Source organism: Mchenga conophoros, linkage group LG13 (genome assembly GCF_057382185.1).
Source record: "Mchenga conophoros isolate Kocher_MC1m ecotype Shallow Benthic linkage group LG13, M_conophoros_male_GT1.1, whole genome shotgun sequence".
Lineage (NCBI taxonomy): Eukaryota > Metazoa > Chordata > Actinopteri > Cichliformes > Cichlidae > Mchenga > Mchenga conophoros.
The window spans coordinates 3,443,690-3,467,267 of NC_140538.1; the positions used below are offsets into that span (position 1 = coordinate 3,443,690).

Here is a 23,578-nt window from a genome sequence, read left to right on the forward strand (position 1 = left end):
GAGAAGCTGACTGAGTGCTGATGGTTGAGTGCTGCATTAATTACAACTTTATTTTTGGTTTACATCTAATCAGCCATTGCATACTTGTCTGTGCATCGTGCAGCTCATTTAAGATTAACACTGGCGATCATGCTGTCCATGCCTCGTGTGGGCATTTGTCACACTTTTAAATGGTTGTTGATGAACACACAGAGAACAGCCTTACCCAATTTTCCTTTAACACAGCAGCAGAAAGACAAGCACAAAGAGTTAGTGGACTTCAGAGAGCACATTTCCCCCACAGTCACTGACAGAGCACACATAAGAGGACAGACCACAGAAGGAGGCACATTTAAACCTAAATCTAACTGAAAACATGCGGCACCTTCAGAGCCTCGTTAAGAAATGTAAACCAATCAGACGAGTAATAAACCACCCATGTGATCAGAGCTTTGATGTGCACCTCTTCTGAGCGTGTCCATTGGACTGCTGGTCAGACGGCAGCTCGATGATGAGGACGCAAGACTGAGCGTGCTCAAAGCCTTCCTTGTTGTTGGGTGTCTTAGGGGAGCACTGAGTGTCCAACATAAAGACCTGGGATAGAAACAGGACATGCGGACAAGCTCAGGTCAGACAGTTAAAACCACAGGACAGGCTTAAAGAAAGATTACCCATACACGTGTGTTTATATTCATTTACCACGATGGATCTCTGTAAGTATTAAGTGATAAAATACAAGTTTATGTACAACTTCAACTTCAGGATCTGACATTTCAAACTCCAGGATGATGGGAGATTTTTTTTCCTGTCTAGACTCTCGATTGGAGGTCGAAGCCACAGCGAAGCCACGTGAAGTGACACTGACCTGCTGGGCCATAGCTTTGATCCTCCAGTACTCGGCCTCGGCTGACGGTGAATGAGAAGGAGCCGCCACCTTCACCTCGCAGGCGTCTCCAGAAAAGCTGTCCGAGCCGCTGTGAAAACACGCCAGAAGGTTCTGCAGAGAGAAAACAGGGAAGACTGGTGTGGGTTAAATGGGAAACACAGACTTTTGCGATCTAAAAGCTGTCACGCTGAAGGAACCTCTGGCTCCTTGGAAGTGAAATCTGCTGAATCAGGTTTGAAACCAGAAGAAGATCCGTCAGAAAATTCATTCTTCCACTGGAATACTGTGGAAGAGACTACAGCCCATTATTCCTGAAACTCTGGCTGAATGAGGATGAACCTTTCAGTCTGTGTGTTTAATCAAGGAGCACAGCTTCTATTGTTTATAGGAAATATCATACTGTTTCCTTCATACACCAGTCAGGTTTTGTGTTATATGGTATATTTCAGGTGACAGTCGGCCTCTGAATGACATGTATGGCCAGCGTTTATTACATTACATCAGCTGTGACCTGAATGCTTTTTAACAAAAGCAGCTTTTCTATAAAGCCAGTCAAAGGCCACGTGTTCATATGTCTGAGAGCAGAAGCTACACATTAAGGACCGATGTCTACATAGCATAAGCTGCCTGTTACCAACTGTCCTACAGACATAATACGATTCTATGCATTTTTCAGGATTTCATTTACAGTCACATATCATTTATTAACATGTCTGAAATTTCTCTGCTCTTCCTTCAATATTTCTGTAAGATGGGACGGAAATGAAAGAAGTTTTAACTGAGGTTAGAAACAACGTTGAGAAGCAAAGTGCGTATTTTACAAAGACGTGGAGCCCTCTGCTTGTTTCAGAGCTAATGATTAGTATGAATCTGAGCGAACGAGATGCACTTGTTTTCAGTGTGCTGTTATACGTGGGATATAGAGCTGGGCGATAGTACGATAACGATATGTATCGCGATATAACTTTTACTCGATAGAGAAATTAAGCTATCGCGATAGACCTCGCCGCTCTTGTCCTCCTAAAAAAAAAAAAAAAAAAAAAAAAAAAAAAAGGTCAGCCAATCCAAATTAAGTAGCGCAGAGCCGAACCAATCACAGCCGCAGCGTCACGTCGCGTGACTTGTTACGTACAGCACAAGTGCCAAGCCGCACGTGTGTTTGTTTGGGAAGCAGCCAGCGGGTAATGGAGCCAGCGCGTAATGGAGGAAATGAGTGTGCCGACTAGAAAAATCAACCGAGCGTGACCGAAGAGAAAACAGATGATGGTTCCAATGCCGGAGAGATTGTCGAACGGAAGAGCCATAGAAGCTCCGTAGTGTGAAGGTATTTCGGCTATTTCAAGTCTGACAAAAAACAGAGTAGCGTGCACTGTAAATTGTGCCGAAAACAAGTCTGGAAATACAATAAACTGGTGCATGCGTCACACTGTGCGCCACGTTATTGTTTCGGTGAAATGAATTTCTACAATACTGTTAATTCTACTCTCTGCAGTGTTTAAATGCTTACATATACACACAGTTACTGTCCCTCCACACATACGACTCAGTTCTGCTTCTGTGCCCCAGCTTTGTTTACTTTTTCCCACCGAGGCTTCTAGACTTCTGATTGGCCAACATTTCTGCACGGTTAGGAATCTAGCGCCACCTGCTGCTTTGGCATGTTCATAGCAGCGTTTTCCTTCATTTCTGCCTTTATGTGTGGACGGGATTATTTTTTAAAACGAAAACGGAAAATCTCCGTTTTCAAAAATACCCGTGTACGTGTGGACGTAGCCTCAGTCTCTGACTGGAAGCGCTAATTCGTCATTCGGCTTTTGTCAGACTAAAGTAACTGTTAAAACTGTTTGAAAAGCTCAGCTATACAACAAGGAGAGATTGAGAATTTCCTTTTAGTTCTCAGTTTATTTGATACTGACAAAAGTTAGTCAGTTTTGTCTGTTCTTCTGTAAAACAAACTAAGATTTATTTTTAGAATTAATATTTTGTTTCTAAGTGGAATTGACAATTTAGTCTGTTTCGTTTGTTCTATTTTGAAACTTAAACGCTTTAGCGGCTGCCTTTTGTGTAGTTTGCAATATTTGCCTTTATTTATCTGAAAAAGTCTCATGTTCCTTAAGTACATCTACCCTGTTGAACTTATTATGGGAAATAAATATTTAAATAAAAACAAGCTGCTGATTATTTCACATTTTACTTGTGAGCAACGGCACAATTAAATCTTACAAATATAGTTATTTGGCTTATATCGTGATAGATATCGTTATCGCCTGAAATGAAAAAAACATATCGTGATATGAAAAAATCTCATATCGCCCAGCTCTAGTGGGATATCATGTAAAAATTTTTATTATTTTTTTTTTACACTGGATTTCAAGTCAAACAGATGAATAAAATGTGAACCTGTCAGTTCAATCATATTTAAGGGCTTAAACAAACGTATTGCATCAGGAATTATAGACACCGAAGTATTTCAGGAGGTCACAGCTCCATGTGTGACATTAGCAACATGCTTTAAGATGCCTCTGCTTCAGCAAATATTGTTATATAAAGGGCTATTAGACCTAAATACACAAAGCGCATTGCTCAGCATGATAATGTTAAACCCCCTCACAAAGAGTCAATCAGATCTGTTTCTATCCATCCTCTCATTTTCGACTGTTGAGACCTCGCTCTCCCGGCCCAGTTGGACCATTTTTATTTTACTATCTTGTATTTTCTAGAAAACTACTTCCTCTTACAGTTGCTCCCTTTAAGCGCCACCACAGCAGATCTCTGCCTCCATCTCCCCCTCCAGCATCCTCCCCTGTCACACCAACCCTCTGCATGTCCTCCGTCACTGCATCCCTGAATCTTCCCTCATGACTTTTTCTTTTCCTCCTGTTTGGCACATTCAACAACCTTTGTCCAGTATATCCACTCCACACCATCTCAGCCTGACTGACACACACACACACACACACACACACACACACACACACACGTCGGGTATTGATATCTTTTGGGGACATCTAAATGACATAATGCTTTCCTTAGCCCCTTACCCTAACCTAACCACAACCTAACTGTAACTCTGTCACTAAAAACACATTTTGAGTCTCATAAATGGCTTTAAAACTTTTGGGGACCAGGATTTTGGTCCCCATAAATATAGTAAATTTCCATTTTTAGTCTCCACAAAGATATGAATACAGGCTCGCACGCACACACAGACAGATGTGGCTCTAATCTTTAAAGCTGCTTAGCAGATGTCAGGCAGGCAGCTGGCTCAGAACTGCAGGAACACGACATCCAATAACAAAGTGCTCGTCCATGTCACCTCTGCTGAACACTCACGCACACTCTGGGTTAGCGGCGGTTCCCTTGGTAAGTGAAAGGGAACAGCAGGAGTCGGCTCCCCGCTGAGGCTCTAAATCTGCAGGCTCACACATGCACTCAGCAGGTACTGAACCATCGTCAACAAATTAACACAAATTTTTCATTAAAGCTGAGCGGGCTGGCAGATCGTCTCAAACAGACCACTGCATGTTCTGGTAGAACATTTAACGAGCGAAAGGAGGAAACTGATTGTGAGACAAACATCGAGCTCGCATTCAGCTTTCAGTCGATTCTTCTTCTGTTTAGTTTTGCGCACTGGCTATTTTTGGAGAGATGACGTAGACTACACAGACCAAACAGGACTGCTATGACTCAAGGAGCGCCTACTGAGCAGGTGAAAGAAGCCATATCGTTCCAACAAAGGGAACTCGTATCAATAATAGAAGCTAGAACGAGCAGAGACATGTTGCATTATTAGAAAGTGAAACAGAAAAGACTGTTAAAAAGGAACCATTATTCTCTGTCATATTTCTACCTGATATTTAAACGTTTCAAATAATAAGATCAGTGCAGGTACGAGTAATCACTGAAAGCAAAAACCTCAGGTTTAGACTGGTCCAAACACCCAGTCTCACACTCAGCTCGATGTGTAAAGAAGCACAGAAATCACTAATGTGGTGAGCTCAGGTCCAAAGCTGTGGCTCTGAGAGCAGCAGCCTCACTCACCCGCAGGAGAAAGACGACTTAAAGGTAAGAGGAAGGAAGCTAAATCAGCTGATTTCAGACAGAAGATGAACCAAGGCGCTGCACCGAGCCCCAGCATGAGATCGATAAGGATTAGGTTTCGTTCGCAGAAGTCAACGCTTAAAAAAAGGATTTATATTGCACATAAAAGCCACACTGTACTTAATTCTAATTATAAGTAAAATTAGTCTTAAAAAGAAAATAAAAGAACATTTAGAAAGAAATCAGTTCTGACTATATTCATCCATGAAAGCTGGGAACGATTGTGGTTTGAATGGTGCCTCACTGTGCGGTACTGATAAAGAAGAACAGCTACAAGTGACGGATCCAAATAAAACACTACATTTGAGGTAATTCAGACAAAAGAGCTGCAGAATCCAAAAACCAGATAATATCTAACTGAACCTCTCAGTCAAGGATGGTTGACACCAAAAAAGAAAGGAGAGCAGTTTCCTTCCTGCTGCGAGGAGACAAAGAGTGATCGCTCACAGCTGCAGGACTGTGATGGCGAGTATATAATGCACACCGCAGGTTAAATGGGGTTATTGGAATCCCAGCACTGTGATGGTATTAACTGCTTTCAGATTACTTCTGTCTGGACAAGCGGCTTCAAACTGGGGATGGATTATGTGGTTTACTGCAGCGGGCTGTCCAGGTCACTTGTATCCAGGTGCTGTACCACCTGACATCTGCATTTCATCACGTACCTTGACCGGCTCTAACGTGGCAGAGAACGCGTCCTGCAGAGCGCAGCAGGCCAACCTCCACATTTCTTCTGTGAACACTGGACCCACTGTGACCAACACGTACCTGGAGAGAGACGCAGAACAACCGTGGACTGATCACACAGAAAATAAACTAAGCTATATCTTTTAATACCTTTTAAATCAATTTCTAAAGTGCTACAAAACACACCTGACATTGTTTGATTTGACAATTCTGTTGCTGCGAATAAACCGCTCGAGTAGCAAAACTAACAAAGTCTTAGTGTCTAATGCAGTCCTTGAAAGTTTGCAAACCTTTTATGTTTGTTTCTGCGTAATCAAGACATAAAACGAGAGAGACTCACACAAGTCCAAATGTGTGAGTCTGTAAAAACGTCATATTTGTGATTAGTATGGAAACCTCGAGGATTTGAGTAAATGTGAAGATAAAAGTAGAGTAAGTCGGCTCGAACACTGACAGATGAAAAACAATAATAATGAGAAGAAAAGAGCCACTATCGATTTCCTCACACAACCTTGGAAAGCGTACAAAACTGTGTGTGAGTCTGTATCAGTGATGTAAAGCAGTTGTCTCGTGTATGGCAGGTGTTGCATGTGCAAAAGTGCCCTAACAAAACAAAACAAACAGGGTGGCATGCCCCAGAGACGGTGTAGACATCGTCACAGGAGTAGAGGCAGGATTTAAAAAACACTGGCCTGCTGCATTATTGTGCAAAATTTGCAAAGAAACAGCATGTGCTTCAAAATAAACGATTTCCAACAGTGAAATTTAAGTTCTAAGCCTCCCAGAAACGACACAGAAAGGCATAAAGTCAAACACGACTTTGAAAAACACCAGGAAACCTTTGAAAGGCCCTGATAGAAACTACATCTCCCACAAAAAAGGCGTCACTTCCGGTTTTCAATGGTAATGGCGGACATGCGATAATCCGCAGAGCCATATGTGGAAGGAAACCACGAGCTGGGACAAGCTGAATGCATGTGATGTAAGTACAACTCATCTGGTTCCAAATGCAATAAAATGATTGCGCTAGCTTATGTGGTTGCAGTTCTACCAGGATTTAAAAATAGTTCCACGAATCGTCCACCTTTCTTCTAGCTGCACCTCATTTTTAGAAACGTCATCCTTGTTTAGGACGAGCGTCCACCACTGAAGCGCTCACTCAGCCAACAATCCACCCAAAACAGAGAAAGACAACCTGAATTGAAAAGAGGTTTCACACTTGATTTCACTGTGGCGACAGGTGTGTAACTGCCAGATGTGTGGTCACCTGATGCAGGAACAGCCCACTCTGGAGATGGTCTCTGCAGGTTCAGACACGCAAGCCACCAGCAGCTTGAAGAGGTCCTTCAGCATCTGGTTGATCAGTGACTCGTAACCAATATCTGCAGGAAGTGACGGCAGAAACACACACACGTGCACACACACACACACAAACACCACAACAGAGCCTGTGAGCACACAGGGTGGGGGTGCAGTTTAATCTGACTAAAGAGGAGGACAGTGGAACAACACGGTATCACTTCTGCTCCATTTCACTTCAGAGAACAAGCACATTATACGCCAGAGAAACAATAACAGTCCATCAGATCTGTGACAGCGCACCTGACTGTGCTAATGCACCACGGGTCAAATCTTTCAGTGAATATTTACATGAAAGCTTAGAAATGCAAAGTTCCCAGAATGCTTTGCTCTTAGCTTGAAGACGATTAAAGAAGACGAAACGCGCGAGGTCACAGAGGGAAACGCACACCACCAACCTGAGTGTATGAAACTGTTGACGTGCTCCACCACCAGCTCGCAGGATAGGCCGATTGCGTGTTTGAAATTCGCTGCCGCCACATCCCAATAAGAGTGGTCACCGTGGCTACGCTGCAGCCACAGTGACATCACAGGAAGCAGCAGCTGGATGACAGCGAAGATGCCAAACCCTGGACCTGGAGAGGCGAGATCAGGTTACATCCCGGCTGTTTGTAGGGTTTGTCTTCTTCTTCTTTGGATTGTGTTTAAGTTTATCACCTGGCACTGCGGTGACTTCTCTGAGCAAAGTGAAGAGCAGCTCCAGCGTTGGAGGCTGGTGCTGTCGAGGGCAGTTTGACACGGCTGCAGTGAGCTGCTCCAGTAACAAAATCCACACCTGGATCAGACCTGCAGGACATGAGACAACAAAAATGCACTGACGAGAGAGAAAGGAGGAGGAGTCTTAGACAAAGACCGTGAAGCACAGAGAGGAGCAAAGCGAAACCTGTGTCGTCATCGAACTCCTGGAGGACACAGTCCATGCCGTCCTCGCTGCTGATCGAGCGTTCCTGCGATCTCATCGGCAGGCTGGCGAGCCGCGCACCCAGGAACACCGGCTTAGACGGCATCTTGTAAATCTTTGCCAGCAGCTGTCAATCAAATGCAAAACACGTTTCTTTTTTATAATAGCGAAAAATCTTAAAAATATGCTCTCACTTTATATCTGTGGAGCTTCCACCTGCGAGCATTTGCGGAGGTAGTCGAGAGCAGGCAGGCAGAGGTCTGTGGAGCTGTAACCTGACGCGTGAACGCAGTCGCCAATCTCTTTGTAGTCCACCTCTCCTGCACGGAAAAGCATAAAAGTTCTCCGGAGTTTGAAAGGTCAGCTTTAAAAAACACTTGGATGACACTGTAGTTGTTTCGAGTCATTCAGAGAGAACGTGTCTCTGAGAAACACAGGATCGCTTTTTCTGCGGTGCTGTTTTCTTGTTTTTGTCACTGACTCGCTGCTCGCCTCCCACTCACTGTCATCAGCACCGTGTTTGCTCCTTTCTCCTTCTGTGAGGTTTTAAAGCTTTTGATGGTGACGATTTTTCTAAAAACCATGAAGTATCTTTCTAAAAGAAAAATTGCTTCCCAGTCATTGTTTAGGAATTATGAATAACTGGGATTTTAAAAACATAAAAGTAGCTTTTGTGTCTTGTGTGTCCTCTTGGTGCTTTTTTGTAAAACATTTTAATGATGTACAGGAACATATTTATGCATGAGTACTTCCCGTGCATTTGTGCATTTGGCCTTTTTTGATAAATAAAAGAAATAATAATAGCACATATCAACATAAATTCTCAAATCTTAAATTTCTGCAGAAAACTGAAGCACTCAGCATCTGCAGATGCATAAATCCGCTCTCCTGATGTATTAAACTGTGACATAAATACAAAATGTACTTGCATGTTATGAGCTTCTAATAAAGAGATAAATACATAGCCTGATCCCGGGAAAAGTAAAATCCCAAAAGGCTTGAAAAGTAATATCTTGAAATGAAAAATAGCACGCACACATTAGTGAGACAAACCTAATCCTTTGACAAACTTCATGAGACACATGATGTAGTCTGTGGCAGCGTTGGCAAAAACTTGGATGTTGTCTGTGTTTATGAACGCCTCAAAGACGTCGAACACCGGCGCCTGAGACTTCCCTGGAGGAAGACAATAAGACGAGAGCAGGAAACTCAGATTTACAGTAAAAATCTTCCTGCTGATAAACTTTGGAAAAAAGTTTGTTAGACATACCCATGGAGTATTCACCCAGCAGGTAGTCTTTGGTGTCAGTCTTGCTACCGTGCACCGTCCTGAGGGCGCTGAACAGAGGCCTCCACCCTGACAGGATCTGAGGAGAGCACATCTCCACCAGCTCTCCAATCGATGTTATTACCTGCAGGGAGACAAACCCAACAAAAACTGTTTGGCAAACTGAACGCACAGCCCGGAACAACGCTGGCTGATTTGGTTGTTTTGAGGAACTGAGATCCGACTCCACCTGGTCCTGAACGTCCTCGTCGCAGAGCTCCAGCTGCATGATGTGCTCGAAAGGCCTGAACAGTGCCTCGTTAAAGTGGAAGTGTGGAAGCTCCGCCCAGCTCGTCAGCACCTCTGTGAGAACATCGTGGATAAAGGAAACGGCCTTCTGGGATACGTGGCGCTCTTTGTGACACGCAGCCTGTGATGACGACAAAAACTTTGTGTTTAAAGAGCCTCAGATCAAAGCTTTTATTCTCTCAGTGCCTGAAGTGTACCGAGCTAAAAAAAAGGAAAACCACTGTGCGAGATAGAAGGTGGTCTACACAGATGTTACACAACTTCATTTCAGAGCCGCTACAATCCAAAGAAGATTCATTTCTGTGTGCAGTCACAGTTTTCTGGGAGCCCTTCACTCTTCCATGTGCATACATAGAAAGAATAACAGCAGCAGTAAGACACAGCACGGAACAAGCAGACATTAGTGATAACAGATTTGACACTGATCAGGTTAGAGACACCTTTAAACAGGGGTCTTGAACTCCAGGCCTCGAGGGCCAGTGTCTTGCAGGTTTTAGATGTGTCTTTGATCCAACACAGCTGATTTAAATGGCTAAATGACCTCCTCAACATGTCTTGAGTTCTCCAGAGGCCTGGTAATGAACTAATCACTTGATTCAGGTGTGTTGACCCAGGGTGAGATCTAAAACCTGCAGGACACCGGCTTTTAAGGCCTGGAGTTCGAGACCCCTGTCTTAAAAGGAGGAGCTGGGCTGGAGGTGGGTTGCAAAGTGGCTTGGAGATACACAGGCAGGCATGTAGGCAGCCTGAGGTGCAGTAAGACCCAAACTCAGAAGACTGAGACCTGCCTGAACTACTGCGATGCTGCTGCTGTGAAGTAAATCTCCATAAAAGGAGAAGATTGATTAACCCATATTTCACATGTGGCAGAATGGATAAACTGTTGGCTTTGTTTGTCTTTTAAACACGTTGACTTTGTCTGTAGTTCCAACTCGTGTGAGAGCAGCAATTAGAACTTCTGTAGTTACACAACTGCGCAACTGAGAGGTTGAGAAGTTAACAGAAGGAGAGAAATAAAACACTGTTTACAAGGTGGTAATATCCTACCTCCACCAGATGAGGCGCCACCACGCTCCAGGCCCTCATCATGTGGAGAAGGGGTCGGTTCTTATTCCGGACAATTCGCAGCATGGCCTCACCCAGACGAAAGAGATGGAGGGCGCTGCGCCGGTCCAACGTTGACTTGGCTTCTCCTACAGACACGCAGAGGACACAAAAAAGGCCTCGGAGCTTTACTCCTGTCTGTACTTCATCTTTAATTAACCACACGAGGGAAACTAATTAAGAAAGAGAACAAGGTATGCCCAGCATGGTTCACAATTATGCAGACCCTTGGGTCAGTGGCCAAGGCCTGAGATCGAGAAGGGCACAGGAAGGGACCGAGGATGTTTAAAGGATGCAAATTCTATGGGGTTTTTTTGGATAATTTTCTTTTGTGTGTCTGAAAAAAGTGTGTCAATAATTAAATAAATGTAACAGAATTTGTTTTAGGTGTGTTTAATAAAAGCAGAAAATGTAGCTATTAAATAAAAATGGTTTATTTGTGTTGAAGTGAAGCCAAAATCTTTGTGAAGAGAAGCCAGTTTTTAACTTGGCCAATTTCACCTGCTATTAAAGCAAACACAGTTTCGACTGTTGAACATGTTTCACTGGGTCACTCATCTGCACCTCTGCACTCACGCTCCTGGTGCCTTCTGAAAGATTTCTGAATGCAAATATCTGACAAAGAATAATTGCTCTCACGCAGCCCATCCAAAAAACTCCAGTTTGATGATTAAAATGTAATAATGATTTTTAAAAAATCTGTTACTTTAATCAGTGAGCAGGTATTTGTGTCTGTGTGATGCACCTGTACACTTTATGGATGCAGCTTGCTAACCAATCTAATGCAATTATTGGCTGATAGCTTAGCATCCCAGCCTTTTATCCAGATACTACGTGACGGCAGCTCGTCACGTTTCAGAACGTAGAGCCCAAAACCAATTGGTGGCATCTCCTTGAGTATGTCCATCTTTTTTATACAGTCTATGGTCAGCCCATGCATGGAGTAAGGGGTGGGGTGGGGCCTTTTGCCCAGAGTGCTCACATGCATTTACTGAAGCATTATGTGTGTGTGTGTGTGTGTTTTGATGTCAGAGTAAAGTCAGCCAGTCAATATAATGTGCACTGAATGAATGCAAAGTGTGTACCTGGCATTGCCAGTGAATAGTCTCCAGTCTCGGTGGGAGAGTCAAACAGCTGAGACTGAGAAGCTTTTCTGAGCTGCTGCAGGAAACCAACCAGACCAACCAGGTTTAGTTTGGTGGCCCCTTCTTCAAATAACCTGAAACACACAGAAAGCATTTCATACACTCACATGAACGTCTACAGTGCAAAAGCAACGCTGCCATGCAAGTTTACATCCTACACTGAAATACTTGCAAAGCCTCCCTGTTCACTGCCCTCTAAGCACATATAGGCCACCCCTGTGCAGCAGTATTTACTATGGTTGTCGCCACTTTGAGCTTGTAAATGTGTTCAGTGCATCTGTTCCAAAAGATCAGGGGGAATTTTTTTTTAATATACGCTCCTAAAAGCAGCCCAGATAACTGGTTATGTAAGAGATGATCCTTGGAATGAACACGCAAACAAGTCCACAGTTACTGCGGCCGTGTGCGAGCCGTAACAAGTGGCACGCGCACATATGCATACATGTTTGTACACGTGTGAGGACATCAGTCTCACTCTAATCCTGAGTGTCGGTCCAGTAACAACAAGCACAAAACAATGTTCTCACTTTTACATTTAGGGTCCAAATACCAAATGACTCATCAAAGAAAGTGTGTCATAGCACACACACACACACACACACAGCAGTAGCTCCACTACTGCCATCTTTTGGCTATGAAACCAACCTCGGGAACACTTGCTGAGCACCAAATGTCGGTGAAACGTGGATTTGGAAGATAAAGTCATTAAGAGCCTCGGTCATGCTGGCTGTTAATGGAACACGGTGCTAACACAGCTGCTGCACTTCAGTTAGAAACTAAACCCACTGTGAAACTTGTTAGTCTGCTTCTATTTCCACCGTCTTGTTGCCCGTGGTGACATTATGGCCGAGCTTTTAGAGGTCAGCCTTATTAGTTATGGCTGCGCAGTTCATCATAGTTTAATTTCTAACAATAATTAAAATTAAATAATAGAGATAAAATGAATATTGCACCACATAATTCTCTTGTTTTGCCTTTCATCGCGTACATTACTTTATTTCCTCTTGTCAGGATGTGATGTCTGCAGAAAGCACGGCAGGAAAGATCTGAGAGTCTGAAAGATAACTGTGACCTCATCAGAGTTAAAGTGGACAAAAGAGAGAACTGAGTCTTTTCAACGCTGTCAGAGTGCAAGTATAAATAAAACTGAACCCCTCTTCTGTTAGTCTTTAGCAAGATTAAATACCTATAAAATGAAAAAGATATAAAAAACATAAAGCAACTCAGTATCCAAGTCTCTGAAGTTGCACCTCAGTGCAGCGACTCTCTGAATGACTACCACCAGGATACGGACAGGGGCCACTCTGATCCGACTGTCAAAGGAAATCTAATCGCTGAATTTCTCATTTACTGTTTCTTAAACTTGGAGCACGTGCAGTTATTGGGTTTTAATAAAACAAAATCAAAACACAACTAACAGCACTGGTGCAACACCTGGAACATCACATGTAGAAAGCGTCTGGATTGCCATCCAGTCTATCATGTTGCTGTGGTATTTGTTCAGTCTCTACCTGTCGGCCTGTGTTGACAGCGTGCACACGGCCTTGGCGGCGCTGGTGCCGGTCATCAGGCTGCCGCTCTTCAGGTCCAGGCCTCGGCCCCCTCTGCCGCTCTCCTTCAGCAGCTCCTGGATGGAAAGCGGCTGGATGACCGGCTGGCTCAGGCTCAGGTCCGAGGCCTCGGGGCTGGGTTCGCAGCTCAACTCCAGCCCGAGGTCGATGCCAGCCATCTGCTGGCTCTGCTGGGTGATTGTGGTCAGAGAGGATGGCTGGGCAGAGCCGTCACTGAAGTGGGTGTGCTCCAGTGAGCTGATGTACTCGGTCACCCTGAAAGTGATTTGAAGTTCTAGAACATATTTTTGAAGTTTCATCCCTTATGAACCACTATAGCTTCACATACTACCATTTCCGAGCTTGATATATATGATATATGAAGTATATTTTACAGGATAAACAAACGTACCTGAACACATGAGGCCAGCAGTCATGGTTGTGGCTGCCCATCTCCAGGCCAACGTTCAGGATGGCGTCCATGCACAACACATGAGCTGTGTGGAGGCGAACTCCCTGAGGACGGCCGATCTGCTCCAGACGCTGCTCAACACGCTGTTTCACTGGAGACACACACACACACACACACACACACACACACACACACACACACACACACACACACACACACACACACACACACACACACACACAGTAAAGTGTATTTTAAATATCACAGACGCCCTGAACATTGTGCTTGAACTGATTTGAGATGAGCTTTAACAAAACTCCACTCTCAGGTTGTGGAAATATATAAACATTAATGTTGCATCCCAGTAAATGCTGCCAGCAGTTTGTAGCAGCTGTCACTAGATGTCACTAGTTCCCATATCTTGTTTTTATCATTTCTTTTGTCTCCAGTAGAAATGATTCCAAGTTTAGGCTGTGGCCGAAAAAAGGAATTGGCCCGTTATTCCAAACAGATAAACGCTCCTGGAAGCACCGATCACAACCACAACAGACATAAGCTTTGTTTTGGCAAAGAAATGTTGAGCATTTTGCAGTAAAGTGCATGCTTCAGACTTTGTAAATCATGTCTATGTTACTCATTTAAATATTTTCTTCTTGAAAGGGAAGCTCCTACAAATGTATATGCCACAAGGCCACCTGGAAAAATACCCAAGACTGTGACGTTCAGTCACCGTGAGCTCCTTAGCAAATCCAGCTGCTGCGTACTGTTAGCAAAGCAAGGTGCAGTACGTACGATGTTTTGTAGTCCACATTTACACACTGTAGTTTCAGTTCAGCATGTTAAGCAGGTTAGTGTCAGGTCATTCAGATTCTCAGCACACAGTTCTTTTCTCGAGCCCTTATCAATATTCCTAACACCCTCTTTTCCTTGAACTCATGACAATTTCATCAAGGTCAAGGACACAAGGTTTAGTGAAGGAAAAGGGGGGTGCTTTTTACTCCCATCGGCACAGGTACATAACATTAAGCACCTAGCCACGCAGTCGGTCTTTGCAAACGTTTGTGAAAGAAGAGGTTGTTCTGAAGATCTGACTGAACTCCAGCCTGGTTCTGTAACTGGACGCCGCCGCTGCAGCAAGTCAGTTCTTCCCTCCGTGATATTCCACAATCAACGGTCCTGACCTGCTGCTCAGCCGGGAGGTCAGGACGCATCAAGTTACAGAGCAGAAGTGCTGAGGCACACAGCAGCTTCCAAGCTCCTCTGTGCTGGGAGCGTCACGGCATGGGTTTCCATGCCGAGCAGCTCCTGCAGGTCAAGGTGGCCCAGAATGTTTCTGCTTATAGTGTAAAAAGTTTATAATAATAACTTTTTTTTAAAAAGAGACAAAAGCAAAAACAGAAGATGGAAAATACTCAGTTAAAGGTACTTAAGGAAATAATAATACAAGTAATAAATAAATATTAATACAAGTCTCAATATCTCATGTTGAGATATAAGTGGGGCCTTATTAAGTGTACAAATGTGTTTACTGTGGGTTCTTTGTATGTATGATTGTGAACGGTCAAGATTTCCTTTATCTGGGTTTTATAACTAGGAAAACACAAATTAGCACTAATTTGAGGTTTTACCCCTTGATTGTGTGTGACGACGATGAGCTTGATTCAAATTTAAGGTTTTTGTGTGTCTGTTACATGCAAACGTCCGAACAAGTGTGTGTTTGTGTTTCTGTGAAAATACCTTGCGCGATAGCGTCTCCCGTCTCCCCCACCTCCTTCTCCTCCTTCTCTTCCTGCACACAGGAGGCTGCAGCCATCTGGGCTAAAGCTGAAGCACAGTTGGCAGCCACACCTGACAGACGCACACACACACACACACACACACACACACACACACACACACACACAGTAAAGACGTGCCGTTTCATTCATCCACAAAACATCATCCCTGCACATTAAAAATGCAACATTTCAGCCATCATCCATATTCAGAATCTACCAATGAGACATTTTCACAGATTTCTGGGATTTCCACTGTACATGTTTAAAATTTTAACTGGAGACACACAAACTGTAACGTGCCAACTGCAAACACAGAGGAGGTCGTACGCCATGTGTTCATTCATATTCATTAGTCCTTCTGCACTAATTTCAATCTGATTTGCTCCCATGCAGGCCCCGGGGATGTGCCACTGCCCTTTAATGCTAGTGATACTCACAGACATCTGACAGCGGTTGATAAGTAAACTGCATTTCCCCTGACATCCTCTGTAATACTTGCATTTAACATTTTGGAAGTAAAACTCGCAGTTAACCTCCAGAGGAGCTGCACAGCGTCGAACAGGTGCTGGCTGCTATTGGGCACCTGCCACTGGTGTCAAATTTGATTAATGTGATACATAATCAAGCTGACAAGGAAAATCAGAACTCAGCAAAACCTTCCCCGTGTGAGTACGAGTCAAAGCTCAAAGTATGGCAGAAACATTAAAAGCCTACAGTACCATGAGGGGATTTTTAGGCACTATGAAATGCCCAGTAAATGCTTTACTGATAATTTCTGTTTTTACATTTAAATGTATACGTTTGAAGCATGGTACAGTACAGATGATCAACAGCAGATTCATCTCCCTCTATGGTTTAAACGTGCTTATTAGAAAGATCATTTAAAGCCCTCATGGACTCAAGTTATCAAGAGAACGTGAAGAAACAACTGACATGACTTAAATCAAAAAGGCGTGCACGCTGTGTTGAAACGATGTCAAAGTATGAAGTAAAACTGGGCATGACGTGGCCTCCAGTCTGCACTTCCAGCACGAAGAGAAAAGTTAGACCAGCAAGAGAGGAGAGTCATCGTCTTTGCTGCATTCAGTGTGTAAAATGAACTGAGACCAGATGAAATGTAAAATGAGCCTAAAACTGGAGCGTTTTAAGGAAGCACCTGTGTCTCATATTTTTATGGTTGACAGCTTCGCCCAGTGTTCACGTTTGAACACTAATCTGCACTCAGCACACTGGTGTTATTCTGGTGTCCCTTTTCAGTGACAGCCAAACGTCGAGGTGGAAACGAAAGGATCCCCGAGCTAAAAACATGGGACAGAGCTTTAAGGCAGGCCAGCCACAAGGCCGCTGGCACTTGGTTCAGACGACTATTCAGGTTCAATGAATGTCCAGGACTTCTAACGGGAAAGTTTAAAGTGCTTAATCGCTTAAAAAGTCACGTGTCAAGCGGTTTTCATTAGTGTGACTGCATTTCCCTGTGACCCCATAAGCTTCCAAAACATGTTTAATATCAATTAAAAGCTGTGTAAACCCTCAGTTCTCAATTATTCTGTGTAAGTAGACCTGTGCTGTGGCGGGAGCTGAGAGGGTCTGAGCTCACACGAGGGCAGTAAACTCCATGTTAGAATTAGAATAACAGCGTTTTGTCTGCCTCTGACAGCCTCTACAGTCGGAACCTTTTTCACTCTGACTTCCTTTGTGCAGTCATGTGAGGGCATTTGCCATCCTGACAGTTACTGTGGCTAAAAGTGAACAATAAAGCCATCTGACAGCAAGTCCTCCCCGGTGCTCTCTCGTGCTTATTCTGCTGACTGGAAGAAGAAAACAAAGACATTTCAGTTCAGTCTTTCTACTTCTGAAGGTTGTGGCCAAATAACTTGCAGCTCATTGTTCTATCTTATTACATCAAGACCTTATTTCTGTATTTCTTCCACCAAATTCATACTGAACCGTATCTCAAAGGTTTCACCGTCTGTGCCGGAGTCTTTGTGTCCATTTGCTTTTTCCTGCGGTGTCCCACACGGCTCAACTCTAGGGCCCCTGTTATTTAGTTTTAATTACATCAAGCTTTGAAACCTCAGGACGTTTATAAGTTATCTATGCTAACTGTCTTAATGCTAAACCAGTGATGGAAAATGTTTTACAGCTAAATACCAAACAAAGAAAGAGAGGTTGTAACTGCTGCAGAAAATAATCTGAAGTAGAAATATTTTAGCACAATGTTTCGTATCTTTAGCATGTTATCTCCTATCTTATAACATATTACTACTGTGACACAAATCACGTGAAGAAGAAATCACACTGGCCAAGTCAAAACATCTGTGTGTGCATGCTGTGATATAAGTGTAATATTTGAATCCACAGTACAGATATATTTGGATTAAGCGTTTACAACATGTTTCACACTGCACTTCTTCAGGCCCCTAAATAAATCAGTCCTCGAGTTTAGTGAGCTGCGACAGGACGTGCTGATTAAAAACAGTGCTGAGTGGCTGCTGAGCTGCTAATAGAAATTACTGTTCATACTGTACATACCTAGAATCTGCTCCAGCTGTAGGACAGATGTCTAGTGAATAATCCTGACCTTTGCCTGTGCTATAGGGAGGGAGCACAAATCCTCCCCCACAGGGATGAGAGAAGATGATATGCATTTGTCTTATTAATACAGGCACATGAAACATGCTTCACACACCCAGGGCGCAGCTGAGCGCAGCAGCTTTACGCAGGCCGTCTAAACTCAGGCAGATGGTGTCTCTCTCCCTCTGGCTCTGCTCTTTGACCCCCTCTGCCCCCAGGATGAAGGCCAGGCCCTTGGAGCTGCCCGCCATGCGACCGGTCAGCGGTGTGGACAGAACATCGATCAGGTTTTTCCAAACACCGGTGAGGATGAAGCGTGAGAACACAGCTCCTGAAAAACACAGAGCAAAAAAAAAAAGGGTCGGTTTTTTAAATGGTGACACACACAAAACACACAAGATGAGCATAAATGTCAGGGGTGAGTCAGCCAGCAGCAGTTAGAGTCTGGCTTAATCCTGCAGGAAACAGCACAGGTGCTCACTGCCCTCTTTCTACCCAGCTACCCTTTTTTCCCCAGCTTGTCTCATCTTTCGTTTGCAATGCAGCTTCTTGCTCTTTCAGTTACAGCAGGTCAAATCCAAACACACAACATCACTGAAGCATGATTATATTTAAAACCTGCAGGTTTCCTATCAACGTTCCTGCAGACCGACTCTGCAGCAGGACATGAAACTTACAAATGTTCATCTGTTATGTTTTGCAATCATTAATGCACCAGTAAATACAAAATCTTTAAAAAACCTGCATGTCTTGACCATGCAGCTCTGCTCTGAGATACTTCTGCTAATGTTGTGGTTTCTACTGATTACCAGCGCAGCACTTTAGTAGCAATTACGGGCTCAGCGAACTCGAGTAAAGCTCCCCAGAAATATAATCCAAACATGAAAACCCTGTGAATGAAGAGCTGCTGACTGAGGAGAATTAAATGTTAACTACGTTCTCAGTAAGTGCTACTGACCTGCCATCACAGCGTCACTGCACGGCTTTTCACAGCCGAGCGGCGCGTGGCTCGACGCTCTCCTGATCAGCTGACCTCCGATTGCACTGCTGCCCAAGCCGTCAATGTCTAAGAGACGAGGAACAGAGAAGTCACAACATGTCAAGTATTTGAATTTATACCCTCTACATATAATAAATCCCAAAGTCTGTCTGAGCAAACTGGGGTTCAGTATCTTCACTGTATCTTCTACACTGCCGTGCAGACTGGAGCAGCAAGGGCTCGAACCACCAACCTTTCAATTAGCAGATGACCTGCTCTACCTTTTGTGCTGCAGGCAGCCCTGAGGAAACTATCCAAACTCAGACACAGATTTAGGAGGTCTATGGATTAACATACAGAGCCTTTAGGTCCCTGCTAATAGAAAAGCTCAGTAACTGAACAGATAAAAAGTTGCCCGTGGAGAGGATGTGAGCAATTATAGGCATTACTATAAATACCAGAATTTAGCCAGGTCCCTGTTTGCAGGAACAAATAATTTATTTGGAGATGATACAGTCAAGGATAGCAAAAGATATTTTTAACTGGGACTTTTTGTTAAGTAAAATGAAACTGATGGTGTGGCGTGAACTACAAGCTGAATTTAAGGGTAGGTTTATGTGGGCTACTGTGTGAATACTATGTTGGGTTTTTTCTGTCTGTGTCATTTTGTCCTACACCTAAACTGATCATAATAATCTGGATGATGGGCACCAAGTACGACTGAGGATGAGCTGGAGGTAGTTTGGAGGGAGCTGCGTAGTGTTGGGGACAGAGGAGGGCAGGGCGGTGCGCTCAGCTGGTGAGGCCTGTAGGGGGAGCTCTCTGTCAGTCATCTGAAGCCACCTGGACAGTGTAGTGTAGCATAAGGGGCTCTCTCAGTGGCTAAGACACACACACACTCTTTTGCACCTTTCATAATAAATACTGTTGCTTCATTTATCTCTTAATCAATATTTTTCCCTTGTTATGGAGAGGCCTTTTGAGCCAGTGTGTGGAGACTAGCTGAGCACGTAGAAACTGTACAGGTGTGTGTGTGTACCTGTCAGCATGGTGATAAGCGGCAGTGTGTGGTCCTCTGAAGAACCCGAGAACCCAGACTCAGCCAGCAGGTTGCGCTCCAGCACCTGGTGGTAAAGCTCCTCGATCCAGGCCTGAGACAGAACCACGAGGACGCCGCTGCTCTGGATCAGACGCACAAACTCCTTCTGCACAACAGAACAAACGTCCACCCATTCAGTGTGACTGCATCCAATTCAGTGCTGTTATATTCAGGGCGGGAAGTTTTTTTTTATTTTCTTGTACTTTTGATGATAAAGTTGAAGTAGCTTAAATGTCTAAGTAGAGCTGATTCAGTATTTAGTTGGGTGGTTGTGTGGCTAGAGGAACACAAAGATACATCTATACCTTTAAATAAGCAATGCTGCACAAAGAGGATTCTTTGAAACTACAGGATGTAGTTGCATTGGTTTGGTTTTACTTCTTATCTTTGAATCTTTGTCTTTAAACACCGGAGAAAACTGATCAGAGGAAACGAATCTCGCTCTCACCAGGCTGAGGACGGGCGTGAGCGTTCGCCGCTTGTAGTAGCCGCAGCAGCAGAGTTTGAGATTGAGCAGCAGAGCGTAGTAAGACACCAGGTAAAGGCCGTCTGCGTTCATCAGAGACTGGCAGCTCAGAGTGTCGCCTGTCTCGAAACCTGGGGAGTGAATGCCGCCTGCAGGGACACAGATTTAGGATTACAAGTTACATCTGTAGAGGACGTGTCGGTGTTCTCAGAGGTCAAATGTGACGGATTATATATGAATTAATAACACCTACAGCACAAGTGAAAAAGAAAGAAAACTGAGACAGTGAGAGAGCCAATGAAAGGGAGTGTGCAGGTGAGAGCAGGCAGCGAGATACAATCTGTTGGCTGAAGGCGACTGAAGTGTTTTAATCAAAAACCTGCTCTGGGGATTTAAAGTCCAAACTATTTCATTAAGTCAGCTGAGCGTAACATTTCATTTAAGTCATAATTTTGCTCTGCTGATGTAAAAACTCCCAGCAGGCTTGCTGCTCTTAGCGATGGATGTCATGACTGTAAGGCAAAAAGTTTTCTTTAATAACTGTAAGAAAATAAACGTACTGCATTTAAACTACACACCGATGACAAATAACAGGAAAAAGCAAAATCCATGCCAGCAAAACCCTGACGTCAGCGACCTGTGCATACAAGAGGGTCTTTGTTACCGCACCGCAGTCAGAACAGAAATTTGTACTGATAATAAACTGATGCTCTTATAAAAAAGTACAAAAAACTAATCTGAAGTACCGCCTGCCAAATCTGTTGCAAAAGAAACATTACACAACAATGTTACGGGGATTTTAATCACATATTCGAGCCATTTAGAGGTTTTAAAAACAAGCATGGAACAAGACCAGAGAGTTTATGAAAGAACAACAACACCCACGACCCACACAGGACACCGCCACAGAGAGGAAGCCCAATCTGCACCAGAAACCGAAAGTGAACTCATTTAAGCTCCTGAATATTTTACCAGGTTTCCTCAAAGCAGCGCACACATACAGAAAACCGCATCTGAAGCTTGATGTTTTCTTCCACTACACAGTTATGCTGTTTATTTGAGATGCAATATTTTCTGCTACAGCTGATTTTTACTGAAACTTCAAAGAAAAGAGCGTTGCATCCATTCAGGTACCCCGACTGTCACTATTATCTATTAGAAGGAACAACCAGAGTTAACTTCTGAAGGTGTGAAGAACAGAAACATCTTCTTTAACTTTTATTGTTTTAATTATAAGGAGGTAAAAACACAGATGGGCTTGAAAGAAATTAGAAAAAAATAAGACAAGGCAGGCTGGAAGTTCTCTGGCAGTTCCCCGACCCCACAGGTAATGGTCTTGATTTCTAAATCATCAAATTTAGAGTGATTTAGAAAATGCATATATATTGTACATTAATTTAAAAAAGCATTTGTGTCCAAAAAACTCTTTAAGACTCTTTTCTCAATCTCATGTATTTATGGAGGAGCTCAGGAGAACCTTCAACAGTGAGAAGCTACAGACCTGTCAGTCAAGACACAGGAAACAGGCTTATAGAGGAGCTAGCATTAGCTAAAAGCTAAGTAGTGTTAGCTAAAAAGCTGGAAAAGCTAGCTGTTTATGCAAATGGCTAGAAAATGACTGTTTGCACTAACAGTGATTCAGCAAAGAATGAACTTCTCAATAGCGTCCAACAAAGCAAGATTTTTATTACCTCGCTCAGTTACAAAAAATAATCACCTTTGAGGTCAAATAAAATGAAAAGAAATGTAAATAAATATAAAATGCAGTAACAGAGCCACTCACAGAGCAGAAAAAACTGCATTAGCATGAGAACCTGTGCATTGTGACGTCACTAACTCTGCTAATTGGTTGAATGAATGTGCAGCCAAGGTGTTCATTAGTCAGACTAATCTCAGCAGTCTTCTGATTGGACGATGGGATAAGGAGATGGGGCTCATTTGCCTGATTGATGGGTTGACAGACTGAAACATGATATCATAAATGTTCCAGGAGTGTGCGAGGCAGTGTGGCATTTCCACGTAATTTTTCTTCTGAAGAGTTTTTATCCCCAAAGCACCCACCCTCCGTCAGCTGTGCAGACATGTTCTGCATTACGACTGCTGTGAAATCACAGCAGCTGTTCGTGAGCATGAGGAAATCTTATTAATCAGACCAACTAAAGGTGTGTTAGGACTGGGAAGGGACCTTTGGAAAATGTAATTTAACCATGACCACAAAAATGTTGAGAACCTCAGCATTTAGATCATCTACTGTAGAAAAAAAGAAACAATAAATGTTATTCTTTAAACTGATTTTTAGCGTGTCTCCTTGTCATTGAGTTCTTGCAGTAGTAGAGATTTGTCTTGTCTTTGCACTCTGATATTCCCAGCGCATGCCTGCAGTGTAATATATTTACTTAAACAGGGAGAACCATCTCCTCCCTGAGCAAATATGTGTGTGTTTGAGTAGCAAACTCATGCAGATCGCAGTACAGGAATCACTCCACTGCAGTAAATCTAACCTCCCTCCCTTCTCCCCTCACTCACCAGCCTGCAGTCCAGAGCAGAAGGTGGAAGAGAAGTTCTGCAGCGACATGTCCACCTCCGTGGCAGTGGACATCCCCAGCAGGCGGGGCAACTGTCCAGCCAGAGACTGCACGAACAGTCTGGCGCTTTGCTGGTCAGCCTCTTGGTTGCGGAGCAGTTTGAGGGACAGGGCGGCAGTGCGCAGGGAGCGGTGACCTGGGAAGTCGCGGGACAACTGCTGGTCCTCGTCAGCCAGCGACATGTTGTCGGACCCGATGTCGGAGACGTCAGAGCGCCCCGAGTCTTTCTCGGCAGCCATGGAGTACTGATCGCACGAGTCAAACTCTGTCCGTGACAGGTCCTGCTCCTCCATGCTGGTGGGCAGCAGGAAGAAGCATGAGATTGTTTTTATTATTTATATATTCTTTCTTTACTTAATTACTATTTATCATAATTTCAATTCAGCAACTAGAGAAA

General features: G+C 43.7%; 1 protein-coding gene across 2 annotated transcripts in view; it reads right to left on the reverse strand.

The window, feature by feature from the left end:
• arfgef3 (ARFGEF family member 3) overlaps window positions 1-23,578 on the reverse strand; it is a 52,711-nt gene that overhangs the window by 10,297 nt on the left and 18,836 nt on the right. The window contains exons 15-36 of one of the 2 annotated variants that reach the window (XM_085296097.1): window positions 23,123-23,475; window positions 20,579-20,745; window positions 20,071-20,236; window positions 19,011-19,118; window positions 18,168-18,383; window positions 15,438-15,548; window positions 13,701-13,851; window positions 13,250-13,564; window positions 11,679-11,812; window positions 10,537-10,682; window positions 9,431-9,610; window positions 9,184-9,325; window positions 8,967-9,089; window positions 8,130-8,233; window positions 7,896-8,040; window positions 7,670-7,798; window positions 7,411-7,587; window positions 6,921-7,035; window positions 5,632-5,734; window positions 845-976; window positions 443-573; window positions 206-214 (exon numbers count right to left, since the gene is read on the reverse strand). In XM_085296097.1, the coding sequence (XP_085152223.1) occupies window positions 206-214; window positions 443-573; window positions 845-976; window positions 5,632-5,734; window positions 6,921-7,035; window positions 7,411-7,587; window positions 7,670-7,798; window positions 7,896-8,040; window positions 8,130-8,233; window positions 8,967-9,089; window positions 9,184-9,325; window positions 9,431-9,610; window positions 10,537-10,682; window positions 11,679-11,812; window positions 13,250-13,564; window positions 13,701-13,851; window positions 15,438-15,548; window positions 18,168-18,383; window positions 19,011-19,118; window positions 20,071-20,236; window positions 20,579-20,745; window positions 23,123-23,475 (3,357 nt within the window). The remainder of the gene's footprint in view (window positions 1-205; window positions 215-442; window positions 574-844; window positions 977-5,631; window positions 5,735-6,920; window positions 7,036-7,410; window positions 7,588-7,669; window positions 7,799-7,895; window positions 8,041-8,129; window positions 8,234-8,966; window positions 9,090-9,183; window positions 9,326-9,430; window positions 9,611-10,536; window positions 10,683-11,678; window positions 11,813-13,249; window positions 13,565-13,700; window positions 13,852-15,437; window positions 15,549-18,167; window positions 18,384-19,010; window positions 19,119-20,070; window positions 20,237-20,578; window positions 20,746-23,122; window positions 23,476-23,578) is intronic. The other variant, XM_085296098.1, reaches the window with a different exon arrangement.